The sequence below is a fragment of the Saccopteryx leptura genome, chromosome X (genome assembly GCF_036850995.1).
Source record: "Saccopteryx leptura isolate mSacLep1 chromosome X, mSacLep1_pri_phased_curated, whole genome shotgun sequence".
Taxonomy (NCBI): Eukaryota; Metazoa; Chordata; class Mammalia; order Chiroptera; family Emballonuridae; genus Saccopteryx; species Saccopteryx leptura.
The window spans coordinates 43,175,739-43,200,342 of record NC_089516.1 but is presented as its reverse complement, the minus strand read 5'-3'; the positions used below and the strand labels follow the sequence as shown (position 1 = coordinate 43,200,342).

At 39.8% G+C, this 24,604-nt stretch overlaps 1 protein-coding gene across 2 annotated transcripts in view; it reads left to right on the top strand.

Moving 5' to 3' along the window:
- The first annotated feature begins 531 nt into the window (after nt 1–531).
- The window catches only part of CLCN5 (chloride voltage-gated channel 5), a 216,888-nt gene continuing 192,815 nt past the window's right edge, over nt 532–24,604 (top strand). Inside the window, exons 1-3 of one of the 2 annotated variants that reach the window (XM_066356250.1) lie at nt 532–839; nt 1,950–2,018; nt 2,606–2,763. In XM_066356250.1, the coding sequence (XP_066212347.1) occupies nt 2,748–2,763 (16 nt within the window). In that variant the 5' untranslated portion in view covers nt 532–839; nt 1,950–2,018; nt 2,606–2,747. The remainder of the gene's footprint in view (nt 840–1,949; nt 2,019–2,605; nt 2,764–24,604) is intronic. The other variant, XM_066356249.1, reaches the window with a different exon arrangement.

The following is a 24,604-nucleotide window of genomic DNA, read 5'->3' as shown; positions in this document are numbered from 1 at the left end:
ACTAAACACTGCTGTGTAGACTTTCCAGTGCAATGAGGATCAAGTTGGTTGTTACAAGCATCACTTTATTTGATCATTATCCTTACTTCTATTATATGAGCTAGGACAACTTTACCTTTCTGTGCCTCTGTTTCCTTCAAAATAAAACTGGAGAAATAATAGTACGTACTCAAATGGGGTTATTGTGGATATTAAATGAGTTGAAAAAAGTGAAGGGCTTGAACAGTGTCTCGCATATCATTAGAGGCTCAAAATACTACGTGAGCTAATATAATTATTATTCGATTTCTACTACTAACTACTCCGTGGGCCAGGAGCTCAAGATAAACAGTTTCATTCTAAGTACAAAACCAAAAAATGTACCGCAGGCTCGAAACAGTGAAACTTAACACAGTATTTCTCTTTCAAAAGCATTTGACGTGCCCAGTAATTGGTTAGGACCCGCCCAATTCTCATTAAACATGGCAGCAAGCTGGGCTGGCCTATTGCGGCTGCGCACGCAGAAACCCCTCCCAGAGCCTCGATCTCAGCTGCAGCCTGGGCCCCGCGGCCTCCGGAGCTGGCATCGCCCCCTCCTCGCTCCGCGGAGGTGCGGGGAGAGGGCTGGCCAGGGCGCGCACGCGCAGACGACAGCTGCGCTTGGCCGATACTTGGCAAGGCGCCTGTCACATGAGCCGCGCGCCCGCTCCGCTCCCTCTCCACCCCGCCGGGTTGTGAATGAAGCTCTGCCTGCTACGTGGGGCGCTAGCTCAACTTCGTGTTCTGGACGCCAGAGCTGACTGAGCGCTTGGCCCGCCAGCGGCGGACACGGGCTCCACGGCTCCGAACCTCGGCGACAGGTAAAGACAGATGAGCTGTCCTTTCCCCTACAGGTCCTTCGCGGCCCGCTAGTCCCTGGCCCACCGCCGGCGCACCCCCTGGGCGCAGCGACAGGGGGAAGCGCTCCCTTGCTGGCTCGGCCCCCAGAGATGGGGGTTCCCCGTGCCGAGCCGCCGCCGCCTGACACTCGAAGGAGTGAGACCGGCTAGTTTTAGCCAGTGCAGGGCGGCATCTTCCCGGGAACCCAGCCCTAGTCTCCGAGCAAGGGTCCCTGCGCTGTCCCAGCAAAGTTTTCTCGTGGAGCTGCGCCAAGCCTGTCTCACTTTTGAATGGAGGAGTTTAGCTGCGGGCGACCCCTTTCCAGGACTGTAGCAGGGTGGCTTTGGCTGGTAAAGCTCTGTCAAGGCCCGTTTCTTCTCCTTTCTGCTCTGAACTCGCAGTTTGGTGTGGGTTTTAGAAAAGTGAAGTCCAAACTCTCAGGAAACTAGTTGCTGTGAGTTTTCCTTTTCCCACTTAACGCGGGTAGCCGATTCTTTCCAGACTTTCACGGCTTGCGTCTGAGCTCCTTCTTCATAACGAAGGGCTCTTCCTTCAAATTGTTGTGCCTTTATCTTCATAAATTTCAGAGAAAATCAGTTTCCTGGACTGCCAAATGAAGTTGTACGTGTGCCCATGTAATAACGTCAGTGTAAGCTATCTTGAATAACAGAGAAATCCAGAAGTGTGGAGCACAAAAAGCTAGTAAGAATCTGCTGTACACAAACGCCATACATTTATTGGCAGTTACCCGGGTTGGACTTCAGAGATGTTAAATTTCGCCTGGTCCCACCAGGCGCGGGTCAGTACTAGTAAACTGTCCCCGAAATAAGAGGGGGGTGGCGAAGAAAACAAACCCAAACACTGTTGCAGGTTCCAGATAAATCATCAGAATGGTTTTTTTTTCTGGCTAATCCATCCCAGGACTTAGTGAACCTTTCTTTATCCAAAGCATTGTCTTTTCTCTTTTAGTGTTTTTGAGATGTGTACACATTCACATTTTGTCCTTGAACAATTCATTAAAGAAGACCAAAATGATGACTCTCAAGTTTGTAGTAGTCTTCAGTACTTGTGCGCTAATGCTTTCATTTCAGGGTGGAGGTGTTGCTTGTATAAATGCTATGGAAATAGCAATGTACTTTGATATTCACCAGGTCAAAAAGGTGAGTTTTTTTTTCTCTAAAAATGCAGGTTGGCTGGCCCTCGCCAGGTAGCTCAGTTGGTTAGAGCATTACCCAAGGTTGTGAGTTAGATCCCTGGCCAGAATACGCAGAAGGTAGAAGGATCAACCAATGAATACATAGATAAGTGAAAACAACAAATCAATCTATTTTAAACTTCAAGTAGTCACACAATTTGCTGTCCCTTCCACAAATTTTTAATGTAAAATTGGGGTTTGGGGAGGGCAATTGGATATTATGCTGCTCTTCATTCCGGAAAACATGGACCGTCAAGATAAGAAAGACGCTTAAAAATGACCTCAATCCAACCACCCATCCTTTGAGATTCTGAAATCCATTGTTGAAGAGCCAGTGATTCACACAAAATTCAACAGTACTCAGTGCCAATATGAACTGACTTTAGGTCTCCCCATTTTATCTTTCTTCAGTGATTCCTTGATGCTTAGGGGGAATTTGACACTCTGCCTGTGCCTGCATATTTTGAAAGAGAGGTTCAGGAAGGGATCTGAATTGTCAAGGATTTGAATTTTTTTTCATTTAGATATACATTTTTCTGTTTATATTTTCAGATTTGATGCTTGAGCATCTGGCAGAGAGGAAGACCACACTGCTGCTGTTCCATCTCCATCCCATTCCAGCCTCCCTACAGAACTGGGGGGCTCTGGGAAACCCTGAGCCTGTGACCCCAACGTGGGAGTGGATAGGATCAACATGGCCATGTGGCAGAGTAAGAAATTAGCACTCATTCCTCTAACTGGTTTTTCCTCCTTCTCCCCATCCTCCATCCCCCTCCCCTAAGTTAGTGGCAGGCAGCCAGCTGTTCCTTTAATTTAACTCTTTGTCTTCACAAGGACAAAGCTTATTAGTTTGAAAGAAGTTGCCGCTAACTAGAAGTTTAAACTGTTTTAAAGTGGGATGGAGGTATGGTGAGGGACATAGAAGGAAAATGTTGTGTCAGAAGCATTTTCAAAAAACTCCCTTTGTTTGAACGTGTACTTGTGGGGGTTATATTGTGGGAATTGGATATTTTTTCATATTTGTGTTTTTTTTATGTGTTAATGACAATTTTCTATCATAAGGTTCTCAAAGGTGAGGGAGACAGATGTCAACACCTCCTTGACTTCCTCTTCTCAATAAAGACTTTAAAGCATGTTTAATGTTACAATGTTTATGTTTGGTGATAGAAAGAAAATTCCCGTTTTAATATTATGAACTACCCGAGAGCAAAGCTCAATGATATATTTCCTGATGGATTATATCTCCTGTGAAACCTGTGAATTGCTACCAGCACAAAGTTATTTTTTATTTTTCGTGGGGTTTAGGATTAGGCTCTTTGGGAGAGTATTGGTATCTCTAGGGCTGTGTGGGAGTTTTACGTTTATCAAAGTTTGGGAGTGTAGGTTTAAGAAATGATAGAAAAACCCTACCCAAATTGGTTTATGACCCACAAAAGGTTAAGGATGGGGTAGAATGAAGAGCCCAGATGTTTATAATTATTTAACATGTAGGTTTGTTGGCGGTCTAATGTAGCTTTTAAAACTGTCTCCTGTTGGTTATGGTTTCAAGTATGTAGTCACACAAATGTAACAACTACTTTTGATGTAAGAGTTAAAAACATTTGTTGAAATGGGATTCAGCCTGTGTGCCCACTTTGACTCGCACAATGGGCATTTATCGGGAGCAGTTTGAATATTCTTGTTTAAATCCTTAAGATATTCTTTCATTTAATAAACAGAATACAGAGGTAAATAAGACATGGAACCCTAGACAGCTCCATGTCTTAGGGGAAAGACAGACAAATAAACAAAAATTGTGTCAGGCTGAAGAAGTATTATAATAGGGAGGGGGGAAGATGTGTTAGATGCCCAGAGGAAAGCATAATGAACTCTGAGTTTTGAGCTGGTCTAAAAAAAAAAAAACAAAAAAAAACGAGTGGGAGTTTGCCAGATGGGCAAATGAGAGAATTGCATTCTGGGCAGACAGAGAAGCACTGTTTGGGAACTTTTAAGTTGCTCTGTTTGCCTTGTGTGAGATGTGTGGGGCATGACCTCATATGAAGCCAGGAAGGGAGTCGGGGGCCAGATAAAAAAGAACCTTGTGTGTTCTAGGGAGGATTTTACACTATCCTGAAGACAAAGATTCTAAACAGGGAAGTAATGTAATCAGATTTAGTGTTAGACAGATGACTTTGGCAGCAGTGTTGAAGTGGGGCTGGAGCTGCAGCGAATGAAAGCCAAGAGCCATTTGGGAAATTTCTGGTATAGTGGTTTTGGAAAGAGATGGTGAAGGTCTGCGCAGAAGCAGAGGCAACAAAGATAGAGAGAAAGAAATGAATTCTAGGAATGTTCTGAGACGGGATGTGGAAGGAAGTGAGCCTGGGTTGATACCCAGTTTGGGTGTCTGGGGCCATTGGTGCTATTCACTCATATAAGGAATGTGGGAGGAGATGAGAAGGGCATGGGTATTGTGGGAACAAACTTATTGTATCTCATTTTATTTTTCCTGTTTTGTTTGAGACATCCGTGGGCTGTCAGGCCCTGAAAGTAAGGAACTGCAGTTTGTGTAGATGGGGATCTGAAGTTTTGTTCCAAAGGATGCATAAAGAGCTTGTATGTTTTCTCTGTGTTTAATGAAAACATCATTAGTGGTTAATGTTTTATTTACTTTATAATACAGAAATTTTAATGGATAACAATTCTTAACAAAAAAGTCATTCATTATTTTCCTAATAAGTAATATATTTTGCTACCTCAGCCCCTAAAATCTGATCTGTTTAAAATTATATTGGAGTAAAATCTTAATTTTTCTAGCATTAGTGAAGAGTGGAGTATTGCACATAAGTAACTGCAGCTTATTTTTTGTTTTGTGCAACCTCTAAAGTGATAAGCACAGTACAGTGATGATTTTGGTGGTAGTATCGTATAGTAGTTAAAGTATGGGACTGGGTTCAACTCAGTTGTTTCCATCATTTTTGGTAGTTGTGAGACCTTAGTCAACTCCCTAAACCTCTCTGAATCTCAGTTTCTCTTTTGTAAAATGGGGATAATAATAGAACTCACAATAATAGGGTTGTTGTGAAGATTAAGTTAACACATGAAATGTACTTGGAACATAGTGTTCTATAAGTGTGTGTCCAATTATTAGTAGTAGTGAGACGTCTAGAATATTGTATCTCATATAATAAATGCTCAGGAAAATTTAGCAATAGCTATTTTGTTCCCACTATTACACTTCTTCTTCTACTACTATTATTATCACTATTATTTTGTTATAGACTGGGGTGGGATTAGGACTGTGTTCTGGGCAGGGAATTTCATGTTGTCCTTGGAAGATCTGCCCTGTGGTAGTCTGTTTGAGTCTTTGGGTAGAGCTTTAGAACTGAAGAGATTCTTAGAAAACATCTAGCCCAACCTCTAGAGCAGGGGTCTCAAACTCAACTCAGCATGTGGGCCGCAGAGCAAGATCACAGCCGTTAGGCAGGCAGCACTAGGTCTACAAAAGGTAACTGTTACGCAACACTTTTCTCACTGCAGTTGAAAAAAAAAAATCAGTACAACAAGCACAATCGTACATGCAGTTTACTCAGTGTCACAAAACGACCAGAAACTGTAGTTCGCATCACAACTGCTATTAACTAAGCTAATATCTAGCTAGGATGCTAGAGAAATGAAAAATACAAGTAGGCCCCTAGGCTTACTTAATTTTATCCAAAATATTTTGAACTTCATGGATTAGTCTGCGGGCCGCACAAAATTGTTCGGCGGGCCGCGAGTTTGAGACCCCTGCTCTAGAGGTTAAGTGACTTGCACATGGTCATACAGGTTGATAGTAGTGACAGGACTCAAGCTCAAGTCTCCTGATTCCCTATTCCAATTTTCTTTACATAAGCTCATGGGAGAGGGTGTGTGTGGGCCTTCCAGCTGAGGGAAGCTCTGAGTCAGTCCCTGGAGCTAGCTGAGGAACTTTAAGTGCTAGAGGAAGCCAAGTTTTCTTAGTTTCTCATGTCAATGCTGTCCAGTTTCTCCATGGAGAACTGGGTCAGAATTCCCATACCTCTTAAACACGGCCAACATTATTATTTTGACTTCCTTTGATAGAGTCCTCTATTATATTTCCTGGCCACTTTAAACAGAATGTACTAAGCATAATTTAATATTTTTGATAACTCAAGGTCATTATTAATAACATTACTTTTATTGGCTTAATAGTCAAGAAAATGTTGAAGAGAAGACTAGCCATTTGGGATACGATAAAGTTGGAGACTTGTGTTGGCAGTTGTTATTTATTTATTCTTTTAATATTTATGAAGCACCAGTTGTGCACCAGTCACTATGCTGGACCTTAGAGATGTAATGGTTAGTAAAAAAAGGTATGACCTCTATCCTCCTGGAGCTTACCAATAAGATAAAGGTAGCATTTCAAATTCATGTAATGATTTAATACTTGACAAGTGTGCTGAAATAATTTGGGAAAATGATACCAATGTAAATTTAGAAGGATTAAATAGTTTTTTTAATAAAGGAGAGGGTACACAGAATTGCCTGTGGTGTTTTTAACAGTATTCCTGCTCAGTCAGGTCTCATCTACCCAGATTATGATTCAGTCTTAAAACCTGAGCATTTAAAGAAGTTCTGTAAGCAATTCTCATGTGATGTGTAATGCTGTTTGGGAATTGCTGCATTAAAATTCTAAAGGTTTTTTTTTTTTTTTTTTTTTTTTTAAAGAGAAATGATAAAGGAACTAAAACTATATGAGACTATATAATCTTGGGGTAGGGAAAATATATGCATAATATCAAATGTAGAATAATAAAATAATATAATCAACTATATGATAAATTTAAATTTCTGCACAAAACCATAAATAAAGTTAATGAGAAAACTAGAAACAGTTGCAACAAGACTCGTTATCTTTAAGACATAAGGACTTACAGAGCAGGAAGAAAAATGAAAGAATTTACTAGAAAAATGTGCAAAGGATGGGAATAAGAAAATACATAGATGAATAAATTTAAAATAGCCAGTAAACATTTAAAAAAAATTCTTAATAGTGAAGAAAGGGGATTTAAAATGGCGTACCATTTTCTCCAATAAAATTTTCAAAGATTAAAAAAGCATTGTTCACAATAGCGAAGATCTGGAAACAACCCAAGTGTCCGTCAGTGGATGAGTGGATTAAAAAAGCTGTGGTACATATATACAACGGAATACTATGGAGCCATGAAAAGGAAGGAAATATTACCTTTTGCAACAACATGGATGGACCTGGAAACTATTATGTTAAGTGAAAGAAGCCAGGAGAGAAAGAAAAATATATGACCTCACTCATTTGAGGAATCCAATGAACAATGTGAACTGAGGAACGGAATTAAACCTGAAGGGGAGGGGGGAGGGAGCTGTTGGGAGGGAGTTAAGGGAGAAGTTGAGGGGAATACGGGGGGGGATGCATTCGAGGAGACACTAGAATCTATGTAAACGCAATAAATAAATTAAAAAAATTTCAAAGATTAAAAAAGAATGAATGACAAAACTCAGTATTGGTAAGGACATGCTCACACATTTCTGATGGAAATGTCAATATGGCAATACTTATCAAAGCTTTTGACTAAGTAATTCTTTTTTTAATACTTTATTTATTGATTTTATAGAGTAGAGAAAGAAAGAAAGAGAAAGAGAGAGAAGTATGTGTGTGTGTGGGGGGAACAGGAAGCATCAACTCCTAGTTGCTTCTTGTATGTGCCTTGAAATGGCAAACCCAGGTTTTCAAACCAGCAACCTCAGCATTCCAGGTTGTCACTCTGTCTACTACACTACCACAGGTCAGGCTAACCCAACAATTTCTTTTCTTGGAATTTATCCTAAGGAAATAATGAAGGACGCACAAAGATGTATCGATAAAGATAGATATATATTTTACCTCACTACTTAAGTCTTTATTGTAACACTTTATTTTTTATTAATTTATTTTATTAAATTTAAAAATTTATTATATTAACATCGTTTCAAGTGTCCCATTCAATGTAATATCCTCAACCCCCCACAACGTGCCCTCCATGATACCCCTTTTGACACCCCTACCTCCCTCTCCCGTTCCCTCTGTGACTTTCTGCCCTGTTATCTGCATCTGAATGTCATGCATATATAATTTCACTAATCTCTTCACCTTCTCTGATCTCATCCCCTCATCCCCCTTCCATCTGACAGCTGTCCCTCTGCTCCCTGTGACCCTGCCTCTGCCTCTATTCCGTTCCTCAGTTCACTGTGTTCATTAGATTCCACATATAAATGAGTTAACATGATATTTGTCTTTCTCTGCCTGGCTTATTTCACTTAGCATAATAACCTCCAGGTCCATCCATACCATCATAAAAGCTAAGATTTCCTTCTTTTTCACGGCTGCAGAGTATTCCATTGTGTATATGTACCACTGCTTTTTTATTCCCGCGTCCACTGATGGACGCTTAGGCTGTTTCCAGATCTTGGCTGTTGTAAACAATGCTGCAATAAACATGGGGGTGCATATCTTCTTTGAATTCGTGTTTTGGGATTCTTAGGATATATTTCTAAAAGTGGGATAGCTGTGTCAAAAGGCAGTTCCATTTTTAATTTTTTGAGGAAACACCATACTGTTCTCCACAGTGGCTGCACAAGTCTGCATTCCAACCAGCAGTGCAGGAGGGTTCCCTTTTCTCCACACCCTCGCCAGCACTTGTGTGTTGATTTGTTAATGAGTGTCATTCTAATAGGTGTGACTGTGGTATTTCATAGTGGTTTTAATTTGCATTTCTCTGATGATTAGTGACGTTGAACATTTTCTCATATGCCTATTGATCAGCTCTATGTCCTCTTTGGAGAAGTGTCTATTCAGTTCCTTTGCCCATTTTTTAACTGGTTTGTTTACTTTCCTAATGTTGAGTTTTAGAAGTTCTTTATAAATTTTGGTTATTTACCCCATACCAGACGTCAGTGAATATATTCTCCATTGAGTGGGTTGCCTTTTTATTTTGTCAATGGTGTCTTTTGCTGTGTGAAAGCTTTTTAGTTTGATAATAGTCCCCTTTGTTTATTTTGTCCTTTATTTCACTTGCTCACAGAGATATTTTGGCAAAAATATTGCCACGAGAGATATCAGATAGTTTACTGCCTATGTTTTCTCCCAAGATTTTTATGGTTTCATGACTTCCATTTAAGTCTTTTATCCATTTTGATTTTGTGAATGGTGTAAGTTGGTAGTATAGTTTTATTTTTTGCAAGTACCTGTCCAATTTTCCCAACACCATGTATTAAAGAGACTACTTTTACTCCATTATATATACTCTTGCCTCCTTTGTCAAATATAATTGACCATAAAGGTATGGGTTTATTTATGGTTTCTCTGTCCTGTTCTATTGATCTGTATTTCTGTTCTTATGCCAGTACCAAAAACATAAACCAGCTTTTTGTTTTGATTACAATGGCCTTGTAGTATAATTTGATATCAGGAAGTGTGGTACCTCCCACTTTATTCTTCATTTTCAAGATTGCTGAGGCTATCCAGGTTCTATTTTGGCCTGAAATAAATTTTTGAAATACTGTATTTGTTCTAGATCTGTGAAGTATACCATTGGTATTTTAATAGGAATTGAATTGAATCTATAGATTACTTTGGGTAGTATGGACATTTTAATGATGTTAATTCTTCCTGTCCATGTATATGATACATGCTTCCAATTGTTTGCATCTTCCTTGATTTCTTTTTTCTATTTCTTATAATTTTCCAAGTACAAGTCTTTTAACTCCTTGGTTAAATTATTTTTATTTTGTTGCAATAGTGAAGGGGATTTTTTTCCCTAATTACTCTTTCTGACAATTTATTGTTGATGTATAAAAATGCCTCTGATTTCTGAATATTAATTTTGTATCCTGCCATCTGAACTAGGTATGTTGAATAAGAGTGGTGAAAGGGGGTACCCCTGTCTTATTCCTGATTTTAAGGAGACTGCTTTTAATTTTTGCCCCTTGAGTATGATGTTGGCTGTGGGTTTGTCATAGATGGCCTTTATTTAAGTTGAGGTATGTTCCCTGTATTCCCACTTTGCTCAGAGTTTTTTTTTTTTTTTTTATCATAAATGGGTGCTGGACTTTATCAAATACTTTATTTGTGTCTGTTGATATGATCATATGATATTTATCTTTCTTTTTGTTTATGTGATGAATCAGGTTTTTTGATTTGCGAGTATTGTACCAGCCTTGCCTCCCCAGAATAAATCCCACTTGATCGTGATGTATGATCTTTTTAATGTATCGTTGGATCCGGTTTGCTAATATTTTGTTGAAAATTTTAGCATCTATGTTCATCAGGGATATTAGCCTATAGTTTTTTTTCTTTGTAGTGTATTTACCTGGTTTTGGAATTAGGATAATGCTTATCTCGTACAATGAGCTTGGAAGTTTTCCCTCCTCTTGAATTTTTTTGAATTGTTTGAGAAGGATAGTGTTATTTCTTCTTTGAATGTTGGGTAAAATAGGCCAGTGAAGCCATCTGGTTGAGGACTTTTGTTTGCTGGGAGTTTTTTGATAACTGTTTCAATTTAATTTATTGTAATTGGTTTGCTTACATTTTCTGATTCTTCTAGATTTAATTAAGGAAGATTGAATTTCTAGGAATTGATCCATTTTGCCTAGGTGGTCCAAGTTTTTGGTGTATCATCTTCATAGTATTTACTTAATGTCAGTTGTTACTTCTCCACTTTCATTTCTAATTTTAATTATTTGGTTCCTTTCTCTTTTTTTCTTGATGCATCTGGTTAGAGGTTTATAAGTCTTGTCTACCTTTCCAAAGAACCAGCTCTTGGTTTCATTGTACTTTTGTATTTTTTTTATCCTCAATGTCATTTATTTCCTCTCTGATCTTTATTATTTCCTTCCTTCTATTTCCTCTGGGGTTTCTTTGTTGTTCTTTTTCTAGTTCTTTTAGGTGCAGGGTTAGGTTGTTTATTTGAGATTTTCCTTGCTTCTTAAGATATGCCTGTAATGCTATGAACTTCCTTCTCAAGTCTGCTTTTGCTGTGTCTCATAGATTTTGGGTTGTTGTATGTTTATTTTCATTTGTTTCAAGGAAATTTTTGATTTCTTCCTTGATCTCATTGTTAACCCATTTGTTATTTAATAATATGCTGTTTAGCCTACAAGTGTTTGAATGTTTTTCTATTGTAGTTGATTTCTAGTTTCATGTCATTGTGATCAGAGAAGATGCTTGATATGATTTTAATCTTCTTAAATTTGAGATTTGTTTTGTGTCTTAACATGTGGTCTATCCTAGAAAATGTACCATGAGCACTTGAAAATAATGTATATTCTGCTGCTTTGGGGTGTAATGTCCTGAAGATATGAATTAAATCTAGTTGGTCTAGAGCAGGGGTCTCAAACTCGCGGGCCGCATGCGGCCCGCCCACCAATTTTGTGCGGCCCGCAGACTAATCAAACTTCGTGGATTAGTCTGCAGGCCAGTCTGCAGGCCGCACAAAATTGGTGGGCGGGCCGCGAGTTTGAGACCCCTGGTCTAGAGTGTCATTTAAGGCTGCTGGTTCTTTGTTAAATTTCTGTCTGCAGGCTCTATCCATTGATGTTAGTGGAGTATTAAAATTCCCTACTATTTTTTGTATTGCTGTCAATCTCTCTCTTTATGTTCCTCAAAATCTGCTTTATATATTTAGGTGCTCCTATATTGGGTGCATAAATATTTACAATGGTTATATCCTCCTGTTGGATTGCTCCCTTTATCATTATGTAGTGATCTTCCTTGTCCCTTACTATTGCCTTTGTTTGAAAGGCTATTTTGTGAGATATAAGTATTACTACCCCAGCTTTTGTTTTTTCATTTGCATTTGCATGAAATACTTTTTTTCATCCCCTCACTTACAGTCTATGTATATCTTTTGTTCTGAAGTGGGCTCTTGTAGATAGCATATATATGGGTCTTTTATTCTTGTACATGCAGCTACCCTATGTCTTTTGATTGGAGCAATTAATCCATTTACATCTAAGGATATTATTGATAACTACTTATTTATTGCCATTTTAGTCTTTAAATCTACAATCCCTTTTTCTCAATTTCTTTTTTCCTTTGCTCTTTTTACAGCAGGCCCTTTAACATTTTTTGCAGTACTGGTTTGGTTGTAATGCACTCTTAGAGCCTTTTTTTTTTTGTCTGGGAAGCACTTTATTTTTCCTTCAGTTTTAAATGGTAGCTTTGCTGAATAGAGTAGTCTTGGTTGTAGGTTCTTGTTTTGCATCACTTTGAATATTTCTTGCCAATACCTTCTGGCCTGAAGTGTTTTCTGTTTAGAAGTCAGATGTCATCTTTATGGGGGCTTCTATATTGGTAATTAACTGCTCTTCTCTTGCAGCTTTTACATAGTATTCTTTGTCTCTTAACTTTGGCATTTTAATTATGATGTGTCTTGGTGTAGGCCTCCTTGGTTTCATCTTTAATGGAACTCTCTGTGCTTCTTGAACTTGGGAGGTCTCTTGGTCAGGAGCTCAGTACAGGGAATGTGGCCCCTACTCCATCACTTAATTCCTTAGACACTATTAGATACTCCAAATCTATTTCTCCCCAGCGAGGTGAGCAGCTATTTCAGATTGAGTGGGGCCAGGATTCCCCTCCACTGAAGTTCTTCTGGCTGGTGAGCCCCTCGTCTCAGGGAAGAAGACTGAGAGAGCCCTCCCCTTGGGCTGACTGTGTCCCCCCCCAAAAAAAAGTGATTAAGCCCTTCAACTGGACCCAACAATAGGCTCTAGGGTACCCACACCTTGAATGTCCATGCTCCAAGCCTCTCTCCTTTCTCCCTGTGGAACCTAGCCCAGGGGGGCAGAATATCCAGGACCTCGGCTGGCCGACTGTTAAGCTCTACACTGACCAGTGCACGTGAGCCACTGTGCAGGTGCTGAGCACAGAAAGCAGAATTCGCCTCAGCTCTGCCTGGTTTTTGATGAGCCCTCTCTTTGGACATGCTGCCAGCAAGGGTTGTTAGGTCTTGGATCGTTGTTCTCCGCAGTTGGTCACTGGATGTGCTGGCCATAGGCCTCCCTGGAGGGAATCCAATGCGGACCAGTGCAGTACAGTGCCTGTAACTGGCCCTCAGTGACCTTCTTGGAGCTATAAGCAATCCAGAGTTTGTGGCTGCCTCTGCTGGGCCCAGGTGCAGATGGAAATACCAAGCTGCCTACCTAGGCTGGCTTTTACCCACTCTGTGCCTAGAAGAAGGTCAGAAAAAGGCCAATGTTCCCTGATTTCCACCTCCTGCAGCCTCTGTCTTGTGGCCACTGAAACAAAAACCTCTCATAGAGTCTAGAGCCTGGGGAAATTCATAGATTAGGAAGGGTGGTGAGTGTGTCTCTCAACCCTCAGCCTCAGGTGTCAGTCTGTCCTGACTTTTCACAGACCTCAGTAGAGTGTGGCCTCTGAAACCCAGAGATGTGGTCTTCCCTCAGTTCGGACAGTTTTTACTGAATCTCACGCAAGTTGGAAGCACTAGTCATATTCTCAGGAGAGTGTGGGAGAAAGCTCCAGCCTCAACGCCAGAAAACTGAGTCCCTGATGCACCCCTTGCTTCCAGCCTTTTCGGAATAGCCCCATCTCCATACGGTGGGGCAGGAGAGACTCGCGAGGGTGGCACAGTTACTTTTCCTCAGGCTGATGCTGCATGGAGGGGACTGCTCCACCCAAGGAAGATGGCAACTACTGTATTGAGGAATGACTCAGCACAGGGGTTCCTGTGGCACCCCTCACAGTGTCTCTTCCTGGGCCACCAACTTCACACTCTCCTCATGTAACTCCAGTCCTCTCAGCCCTCCCCTCCTGGAACCCCAGGTAAGAGGCTGTGAACAAGATTTCAGTATTGGCCCTTTAGATGGAGCCTATGTCTCCAAGAGATCCGTCTCTTTTTCACAGACAGAAACCTTGGTTCTTTTCACTGCCAAATGCTGTGTGTGCACCTCTTCTAGGCTCTGGGGCTCTACGCAGGGGCTCCGGGTCTGGGACTGAGGACACTCCCCTCTCAGGGCGACCCTCCCCACAGTGAGAGTCCTTCCAGACCCTCTACCGCGGCTGGCTCTCGGGAATGGGACAGCCCTTTCCGCACCTCTGCCCTTCCTACCAGTCTCAGTGTGGCATCTGTGATCCTTGGTTATGTATTCTTCTTCATTTAGTCCAAAGTTGGTTTTTCAAGATGATTGTACTTTAAGTTTAGTTGTAATCCAGTTTGGTCCTAGAAGGTGACAATTGAAATGTCCTCCAGTCTGTCACCATCTTGTAATCTCTCAATAAAGATATTGATTGCAACATTTTTTTTTTTTACAGAGACAGAGAGTCAGAGAAAGGGATAGATAGGGACAGACAGATAGGAACGGAGAGAGATGAGAAGCATCAATCATTAGTTTTTTGTTGCAACACCTTAGTTGTTCATTGATTGCTTTCTCATATGTGCCTTGACTGTTGGCCTTCAGCAGACCGCGTAACCCCTTGCTCAAGACTGTGACCTTGAGTCCAAGCTGGCGAGCTTTTGCTCAAACCAGATGAGCCTGCACTCAAGCTGGCAACCTCGGGGTCTCGAACCTGGGTCCTCCGCATCCCAGTCCGATGCTCTATCCACTACCTGGTCAGGCGATTGCAACATTTTTTATAGTGGAAACATTGATAGCACTTGTATTCTGATGCATTGATACAATCAAATACTATAGTTACTAAAAATGATAACGTGGAGTTCTATTTATTAACAGAGTTAAGTTCATGATATGATATTAAATGGTGGGACAGCAGTAAGTACATCTCAATTATCAATAGTTAGAAGTCTGGACTCTGAGCTTAGGGCTGGATTGAAATCTCAGATGTTGGGAAGTTACTGACTTAGTGTTCTTCAACTTCCACATCATTAAAAGAGGGATTAAATAGCAACTAATTAGCAATGAACCTAATAGTTCTCAACTTGTACACACCCATTAGGATCCCTTGGGTATCTCTTAAACCAGGGGTCCCCAAACTTTTTACACTGGGGGCCAGTTCACTGTCCCTCAGACTGTTGGAGGGCCGGACTATAAAAAAAAACTATGAACAAATCCCTATGCACACTGCACATGTCTTATTTTAAAGTAAAAAAACAAAACGGGAACAAATACAATATTTAAAATAAAGAACTAGTAAATTTAAATCAACAAACTGACCAGTATTTCAATGGGAACTATGCTCCTTTCACTGACCACCAATGAAAGAGGTGCCCCTTCCAGAAGTGCGGCGGGGGCCAGATAAATGGCCTCAGGGGGCCGCAGTTTGGGGACCCCTGTCTTAAACCTTCCCAGGCCCAGGCCCTTTTAAATTGGAATCTCTGGGGAAAGGATGTAGATTTTTGGAAGCCCCCCATGTGACTCCAGTGTGTAGACAAGTTTGGGAACTGCTGAGCTGATGTGTAGGGTGGCTAGGAGGATTAAATGAGAAAATTACAGTGTCTGGCATGTGGTAAGTAGTCAGTACATGGTAACTCAGTACACATTATTGGTAACTGCTGTTTTTATAGTATAATCCATTTTAATATATGTGTTTATGTTCATATGTAAATAACATAAAGAACAGTCTGAGGGGATATCCACAAAGGTATTTAAAAAAGAAATCACAGTTTAGTTTTTGCTTATTTGTATCTAATTTTTCTGTAAGTAACATGGATTCCCTGTTAATTTGAAAAAGGATTATTTCTGAAGGAAATATCAGATATATGTGTACAGCTTTATATACTAAGGTATTTATAATAGTGGAAAACTGAAGACACAATTTCTATAGTAAGTGGAATGTAAATAAATTATGGTAGGTCCACAGAACATAAAAAATAAAAACTAAGGCTGAAGAAAATCTTCATGATATAATAGAAAAGTATGGGATCATCCCATTTCTGGCTTTTTAATTTAAATGTAGGCTTTTGTGTATCTCTATGTGCTTCATGTTACATATACAGTACATGTACGAATGTAACGATCAATACAGAATGGAAGAAAATGAAACAGCTGCTATTATTTTTCCTTTTTCTACTTTTTCAATTGTATGTAATGAATATGTATTACTTTTACAGTCAGAAAACAAGTATTTGAAAATATGATATAAAATAATAGTGCTTCACACAAGAATGAATTGTATGGCTCTGGACAGCTGCTTCAACCATTCTGTGCCCCCTCTACCTCTAAAATAAAGAAAAAAAGAAACCAAGCCCCTGAGGGTTTGATATGAGCAATTTATTATTATTATTTTTTTTGCTATTAATACTTTCTCAAGTACTCTTGTAACTTTTGATTATCTCTCTTATTGACTGCAAAAACTGGGGAGTGAGAGTGGGGACAAGGAGATTTTACAAAAATGGTGAAATCACACTTAATCTAGTGTGGATGTTAAATAATAAGGTGAGGTGGCAAAATATGTCAGGATAAGCATGAAAATGAAAATAAGGCAGGGGAAAATTATAAACTATACAGTTGCAATGAGAAATTTTGTTGGCCTCAGATTCAAAGAAAGCATGTTTCCACCTTGCAGCGTTTTTCCTCTTCTTCTTCCTCTTCCTTCTTCCTTCTTCCTTCCTTTTTCCTTCTTCCTTCCTTTTTCCTTCTTCCTTTTTCCTTCTTCTTTCTTCTTTCTCCTCCTCCTCTTCCTCCTCCTCCGTCTTCTTCTTCCTTCTCCTCCTCCTCCTCCTTTTTTTGGAAGCACATTACAGTGTATTTGTAAACATTCTGATGATTTAGCTAATAGATGGGGGCCAGGGTAACATCACAAAGCACTCCATGAATTGATGACAGAGCTTTAATGTAAAATCAGGATAGCTGTGCGGCTTGGTAGTTGGACTGCTATCACCTAGGAAAAGCCATCTGCTCCTGTCTGTTGACCAAAATGTTAGTATTTGCGTAACTTTCAAACAAAACTTATGTTGTTAAAGCTGGAGTAAAGAAACAGAGCCCCTCACCCCTTTGTTTGTTTATCAGGCTCAGTGTCTCACTTACAGCAGATACAGAAATGAATTGTTTATCTGCATTATTGCCCTTCTGTAACTTCTCAATGGGACAAGGTAGGTGGGGGACGGATTATGATGAAAGGCATTGAGTAGGGAGTAATCAAAAACAATTTTTCAGACAATTTTTATCTAAGAGTCAGCCATTTCTTTTCAAGCATATGGTTGTGGAAGAAACAGAGCCTTGGAATCTGATACACATGGATCTAAATCCAGCTCTGCCAGTTGGTAGCCAAAGTGAGCTAAATCCCAGAAACCTCAATTGTCTCATCTCTCGAGTGTGGTCTCTGAAAGCAGACTTCCTGGGTTTGTATCCTGGCTTGTTCACTGCTAGCTGTGGGGCAGTAATTTTACCTCTTTGTGCCTCACCGTGTTCATCTATAAAATGGGGTTAATAGTAATAATCATACCTATTCATAGGCTTATTGTGAGATAAAGGGAGTTAATATACACACATACAGCCTTTGAACATTGCTTTGCACTTGTTAAGCCCTCACAAATGTTGACCTTTACTATTATAATATGCAAAAGAATATGAAAATATTTACCTCACACAGTTGTTAATGAGAATAAGAATCACCAAAATGCCCAGCCTGTCTTTTCTGCTCTGATTGTATAATTATTGCAGCAGCTGCAGTGGCAGCAAAGAAAAAAATTTTGGTATGTTCTTAAAGGGATGTTTTTAAACTGGAAAGCATTTTTCGAGATGATCTATTGCAAATGTCTCATCTTCCAAAGGAGGAAATCGAGCCCAGTCTCTGCTTGTTTTGCCCTACTGCATTACACTGCCTCCTCTAGCCTTGGCTATTTTATAATTTTCTGCTAAATGTTAGTCTTTCCATACTCTCTCTGCTTTATTGCTACTTTGACAAGTTCAGTTTTTTTCAAAGAATTGTTTTGTCATTGAGACATTCAGGGTGTGTTTTTTCTTCCCATCACTCTGTTATCATTTTTTGAAATAAACTATAAGTTCTTATGTTTTAACCAAAATTATGATTCAAAGCTTCCTGTTTCATGTAAGGCTGTTCTGTATGTGGTGGGGCAGGAGGGCAGGATGGACTAGAAGGTTTCACTACAGGTGGCAACACATGCAAGATTCTTCTTATTTTTCCTACTTTATGTTAATACTCAGAAATTTGTAGACCTGTGGTCAGACCAAGGAACTGTTGAAGACTTAATAGGAGGAGTTAACCCCCTTAGTAATGACATATTTTGATGTTTTTCAACCCAGTGCCATTCAGGCATTAGGTAGCATTTTACTGTATTTATTTAGGATTTGTGCCCTGACTATGTACTTCCATGAAGAGCAATACAGAAATTGCAACATAGAGCATTTAGAAATGAATCCAGGACAGGGACCATCCAGTGGAGGTGAACTAGATATTATCATTTGTGTGAGATACTCTGGGCAATGAATTTTTCTTTTTTTCTTTTTTTCTTTTGCCCTCCCTTCTCCCTAAAGAAAAGATAAGCACACTGAATTACATCATTATATCATTTGGCCAAAAAAAAATGTTCAGATGTAGGGAAATTCCCTGGCCCTGTCTGTACTAAGTCTTCTGGTGGCCACCTGTGACTCAGCACTGAATATTCCCAGGTTGAAATCATGATGCTTCCTGCTGAGCTTGAGAGAGGTGAGAGGCAGATGGGCAGAAGACTCACTGCCATCCAAATTCCCAACTTTGTCAATGCCTTCTTTCCCTTGGGTTCTACTGGTAATAAGTAATAATAATTGAGCCTCTTCCTCTTACATTCTTTAAATTGAATAATTGTACCACCATCCACTCAGATATCAAAGTCTGAAGTTTGTGAGACACCATACAGTCCTTGTTCTTCCCCATGTGCAGTCCATCCCTGGTGGCCTTGATCATTTCTGTAGGTTGCATTCCTGGCAAATGCATACTTCATTCAGTGTTCAGCTAAAAAGTTGTCTCTTCTCTGTAGTTTTTCTTGAAACCCTGCCCATTCTCTGGTAAACTTTGCCTTTCCCTTCTTTATGTTTCCCCACTATATTGTATACCTCTTGAAGACATTGGATGTATTTGTTCCATACTTCTGTTTTTGTGTCTGCTGTGTGCCAGGCACTACATTGGGTAAGTGCTGTGGTTTTAGCAGTGACCCCAAAAGTCATGATTCTTGCCCTCCTAAGTCTTGCAGGTGTGTGGGAGAGTTGGAATGCCAACAAATAAATACACAAACATTTCATTGTGGTATTGTGAGTGCTATAAAGTGAAGTCCCATGAAAGAGAATAATACATGAGACAGTTATTGGGTGGAGGGTTCTAGGAGGGATCTAGGAGGAAGTGACAAATTCAGCTGACATTGAAAGATGAATAGGAGCTATCCAGGTGAAGAGTTGGGGGAAAAGCATCTCAAGCAGAGGTAACAAAGTGGAAAGCCCTGAGTTGGACAGAGCCTGGATTCTTCTCCAGCATGGTCCAGTGTGGCTGGGCGATCGTGAATGAGGTATACAGGAACAAGGGATGGCATTGGAAGGGTGCGCAGGGTGTTGGTCACACAGGGTTTTGTAGGCCATGTTATCAAGTATCTTAAGTGCAATGTGAAGGCTTTGTGGTTAGATTGGATAAGGCAGAGTGACAGTGAATGAGAGGGGATTGTCTTGTCTATTTTTGCATACCACAGACAATGTCCAGAACATCCTATGTCTGAATTGAGCCTTTGTTTAATGAGTAATAATTGCCTAACCTTCCTACCAGAATTGCCATGGGGTTTAAATAAGGTAAAGTATGCTGGAGTGCTTTGTAAAATATCAAATGTTAAACAAGTGTTATTCTAGATGTGGTTCACTAGATTATATACAGTGATGCTTACAGATGTTCACTATCACTGGAAATAAGAAAACAGATTCTGTTTAACTAGTAAAATCAATCAGGCCTGACCAGGTGGTGGCGCAGTGGATGGAGCTTCGGACTGGGATGCAGAAGACCCAGGTTCGAGACCCCGAGGTCCCCAGCTTGAGCGTGGGCTCATCTGGTTTGAGCAAAAGCCCACCAACTTGAACCCAAGGTCACTGGCCCCAGCAGGGGGTTACTTGGTCTGCTGAAGGCCCGCGGTCAAGGCACATGTGAGAAAGCAATCAGTGAACAACTAAGGTGTTGCAATGCTCAACGAAAAACTAATGATTGATGCTTCTCATCTCTCTCCATTCCTGTCTGTCTGTCCCTCTCTATCCCTTTCTCTGACTCACTGTCTCTGTAAAAACAAAAACAAAAACAAAAAACAACAATCAGATCTTCTCATGCCATGAATATGCAGATGTACTATGTTCTTATGTATTCAAAGTGTTTCTTCATTGCCAATGCCTTTAACTAATTATAGGTAACTGGAAACCACCTTATATCACACTATTATGTACCACTCCTGGTGTCAGAGATAATTGTGGGTATATTGCCAAGAGCAGTATAAGTTTTTCTTCTATGCTGAATTCACTCAATAAACTCTCCAAACCTAAGGAATTAATTATTCAAGAACTGGACTATGCTGTACACCTGACACTAATATAAAATAACATTGAATATCAACTGTAAAAATAAAAATAAAAATAAATTCATATTTTTTTTAAAAAGCTGGATTAATTCTGAGGGGTATATTGTACCCTCTGCATTTGCATTTGGATGGGGGCAGGGCTAATCACAGCAAGGTGTGGCTGCCACTAACTGTGGAACTTGGTTTTCTGGACTGTGCTGAAATAAAAGGTGTAACAAAATCTTCAGTAAGCTTTTATTTTTGTGTTAAATATCTAGTTCCTTATTTGAACTGCAGGGACTTTTAGGATATGGATTTAAAAGTTCACCTCTTTACAGTGTTGGTGGCAGTATACAGTAGATGGTTTGAGCCCATGTGGAGGGTTGCTTAAAATCCTTAACAAAATGTAATATGTGTGTACTTTTTGTCTCAGTGAATCTAGTCTAAAAAGGAACTGCCTAAGAGTTACTTGGTAAAGAATGTTAGTTGACTTGTTGATGCCATTTTTTTCACTATCAACAATCTTGATGTCCATCATGAGAGACTGGTTATATTAATAATGTTGTATACACATGATGGAATGCCATGCATTTTATTAAAAACATTGAAGTAGCTGTATATATAATGACAGGAAATGCTGTCCATGATACATTTTAAGTGGGAATAAATGGTATATAATGATATTGTATTGTGCCATCTGTACAACAGAAAGAAGGGGAGAAGTAGAGGATAGAGGTATGCTGTTTCCCTCAAAATAAGACATCCCCCGAAAATAAGACCTAGTGCAATTGTTTTCAAGCTTAGAAATATAAGACCTCCCCTGAAAATAAGACCTATCACGTCTTTAGGAGCAAAAATTAATATAAGACACTGTCTTATTTTCGGGAAACAGGATAGATTGTTGTACATGGAAATAGAGTCACAAGAATTTCTTGATGGAATTCAGAGTTTGGTTGATTATGCTGATGTTTTTGATGACATGACTATAGTATATTAATAAATGTTGATTTTTTGTTCAATAATAAATGTGAATTCTTGTTCATGAAAAAATAAGACATCCCCTGAAAATAAGGCCTAGCATGTCTTTAGGAGCAAAAATTAATATAAGACACTGTCTTATTTTCAGAGAAACACGATATGAGTTTGTATATATGCATAGACATCTTTCAGAATGATGCACAAGAAACAGTTATTATTGTTACCTTGGAAATTAGGGTTGGCAGGGGTAGGGGTTTTTCATTTCCACTTGACACCTTTCTATACTGCTTGACTTGTTAATAACAAGCTATAATGACTTTAATAAAATTTAAATAACATCTGTATACCAACCAGTTCTTTTCTTTATACTATTATACTAAGAAATTAAAGATATAATAGCAATTCAAGTGAGAGGTCAGGTCTGAAGCGCAGGAGGCACAGTCTGGACAAATCAAGGACCCTTAAAAGCTACCAGGATATCATAGTGGCCAGGGGGCTTAGAGGAGGAGCTGTGGCTTTGTGAAACCTTCATGTCAAGAAAGTAAGTGAGATAAAATTAGGTGAAAAAATCATGGTTTTATTAGGTTTTTTAATGAGGCAACTTTAATTATGTTATTAGTTTTGATCTGTGGGTATTTTAATACCTGAGTAGCATAGTAATTGTGTTCTAGGCCACAATTAAACAATTAAGTGTCTCAGTGTCTGGATAAATAGTTGTTGTTCTTGCTTGACTTGCTTAAATATTGTAAGTGAATGCTAGGCTACAATTTTTTTGAGCTTTTTACTTAAGGACCTGAGGAGGACTGCAGGTATGGTCTTATGTTTGAAGTGGAGAAGATATAAGTTGCCTGATACAGAAGTGTTTTGATTAAATTAAATCCTCAAAACCTTCAAAACCATTTTAGTTCACTCCCCTCCACCCCCAAAAAGATATTTTTTTTTTGCCTGAGATACAAGAAGTAAAAGAAATGTCCAGCTGAATGTCCTTTTGATTTGGTTTAATGAACAGTGTGTGTGTTTAGAGACAGAGTCACTAGCCTGTCTTAACTGCCCCTGGTTCCCTAATATTTGAAACTTTAGTCAGGAGATGGATGGTAGAAAACTTAACAACGGATTAAGACTGGAATAATAAAGAGAGCATTTTTTTTTGCACATGTGCAAGAGCAGGACAGACGGATAGGAAGAGAGAGAGAGATGAGAAACATCAACTCATAGTTGTGGTGCCTTAATTGTTCATTGATTGCTTTCTCATATGTGCCTTGACTGGGTTGCTACAGCAGAGCAAGTGATCCCTTGCTCACACCATCAACCTTGGGCTCAAGCCACCGACCTTGGGCTTCAAGCCAGTGACCCTGCGCTCAAACTGGTAAGCCCATGCTTGAGCCAGATGAGCCTGTACTCAATCTGGCGATCTTCAGGTTTCAAACCTGGGTCCTCAGTGTCCCAGGCCAGTGCTCTATCCACTGTGCCACCGTCACCGCCTGGTCAGGCAAGAATGCAATTTTTGAGAGATTTTTTGGTTGTGGAAATCATAGCACATGAAGAGCTACCTGGAGTGTAGTTTGAGGTTGAACCTGAACCTGGACCTAGAAGTTATACTTACAGAACAGAAAGGAGGATTCTCACCTTTAGTGGTGATCAGAGAAGCTGTTAGAAATAGCCTTAGCTTTTACTGAGCATAAAGAAAGGAGGAACTTGGAAAAGAAACTAGACATCCTAGAAAGATGGACAGAGAAAACCTGAGCCACAAGTGGGCTGAATTTAGTATCTGCTGAGAGCCAGTACTTGGCTGCTGAGAGGCCCCAACCCATAGTAAAAACATTCTGATTGGACTGAGGTCCAGGAAGAGTCAAGGACAAATAATAATGGCTATCATTTATTGGATAATTACTGTGTGCTTTTTCTAAGTGTTCTACATGGATTTTGAGCTCATAAATAATAGAGCCTGGATCCGAGGCAGTCTGGCTCTAGGACTTGTGCTCTTGGTTACTCTGTGTTCCTAGGACCATTACTCCAGTAATCCCCCCTCTACCACTGCCCTAAAACAATCAGGGTGGTAGCCAGTTATGGTAGAAAGAAACTTCCTATTAGAGTACCCTTTCTGTGGTACTAATGAGAAAGTGAAATAATCTCAAGAGAATAAGAAAGCAGAATGCTTGAATAAACAAACAGCTGGTGGATAAGTGAAAAGCAATTCTTTGGCCAAAATTTTGCATTCTTTCTAAATTGAATAATGTAATTCAGTATCTTCTTTGTGGAAGATACTACTAGGTATCACATGTGGTACTAAGAGGAATCAAAAGCAGATACTTAAAAAAAAGAACAGATACTGTCCTTCAAACAGCTAGTTTTTGAGGAAGTTAAAACATATGCACAAATAGCCATGGCCCAAGCTAGTGTTAGATACACATTAGAGCAGGGGTCTCAAACTCACGGCCTGCAGGCTGCATGCGGCCCGCCAAACAATTTTATGCGGCCCGCAGACTAATCCATGAAGTTCAAAATATTTTGGATAAAATTAAGTAAGCCTAGGGGCCTACTTGTATTTTTCATTTCTCTAGCATCCTAGCTAGATATTAGCTTAGTTAACAGCAGTTGTGATGCGAACTACAGTTTCTGGTCGTTTTGTGACACTGAGTAAACTGCATGTACAATTGTGCTTGTTGTACTGATTTTTTTTTTTCAACTGCAGTGAGAAAAGTGTTGCGTAACAGTTGCCTTTTGTAGACCTAGTGCGCCCCGCCGAATGGCTGTGATCTTGCTCTGCGGCCCACATGCTGAGTTGAGTTTGAGACCCCTGCATTAGAGGGTTAGAATGCTATAGAGTTAGACAAAGGTGAGGAGTTGGCATCAGAGGTAGACCACACAATATGAGGTAGGTTCTTCTATAGTTGTTGATGTTGGAGATATGATTTCAGGCAGCAAGTACAAGGTATATACATTTGAGGGAAATTATAAAAGGGAAGTATTATGCTAGGCCTGTTGTATTTATGTGCATTGTTTCATTAAATCCTCATAACAGCCCTTGATTGACCAAATGATTTATTGTCAAAACCAAGGAACCTTTCAGAATGAAGTTGTG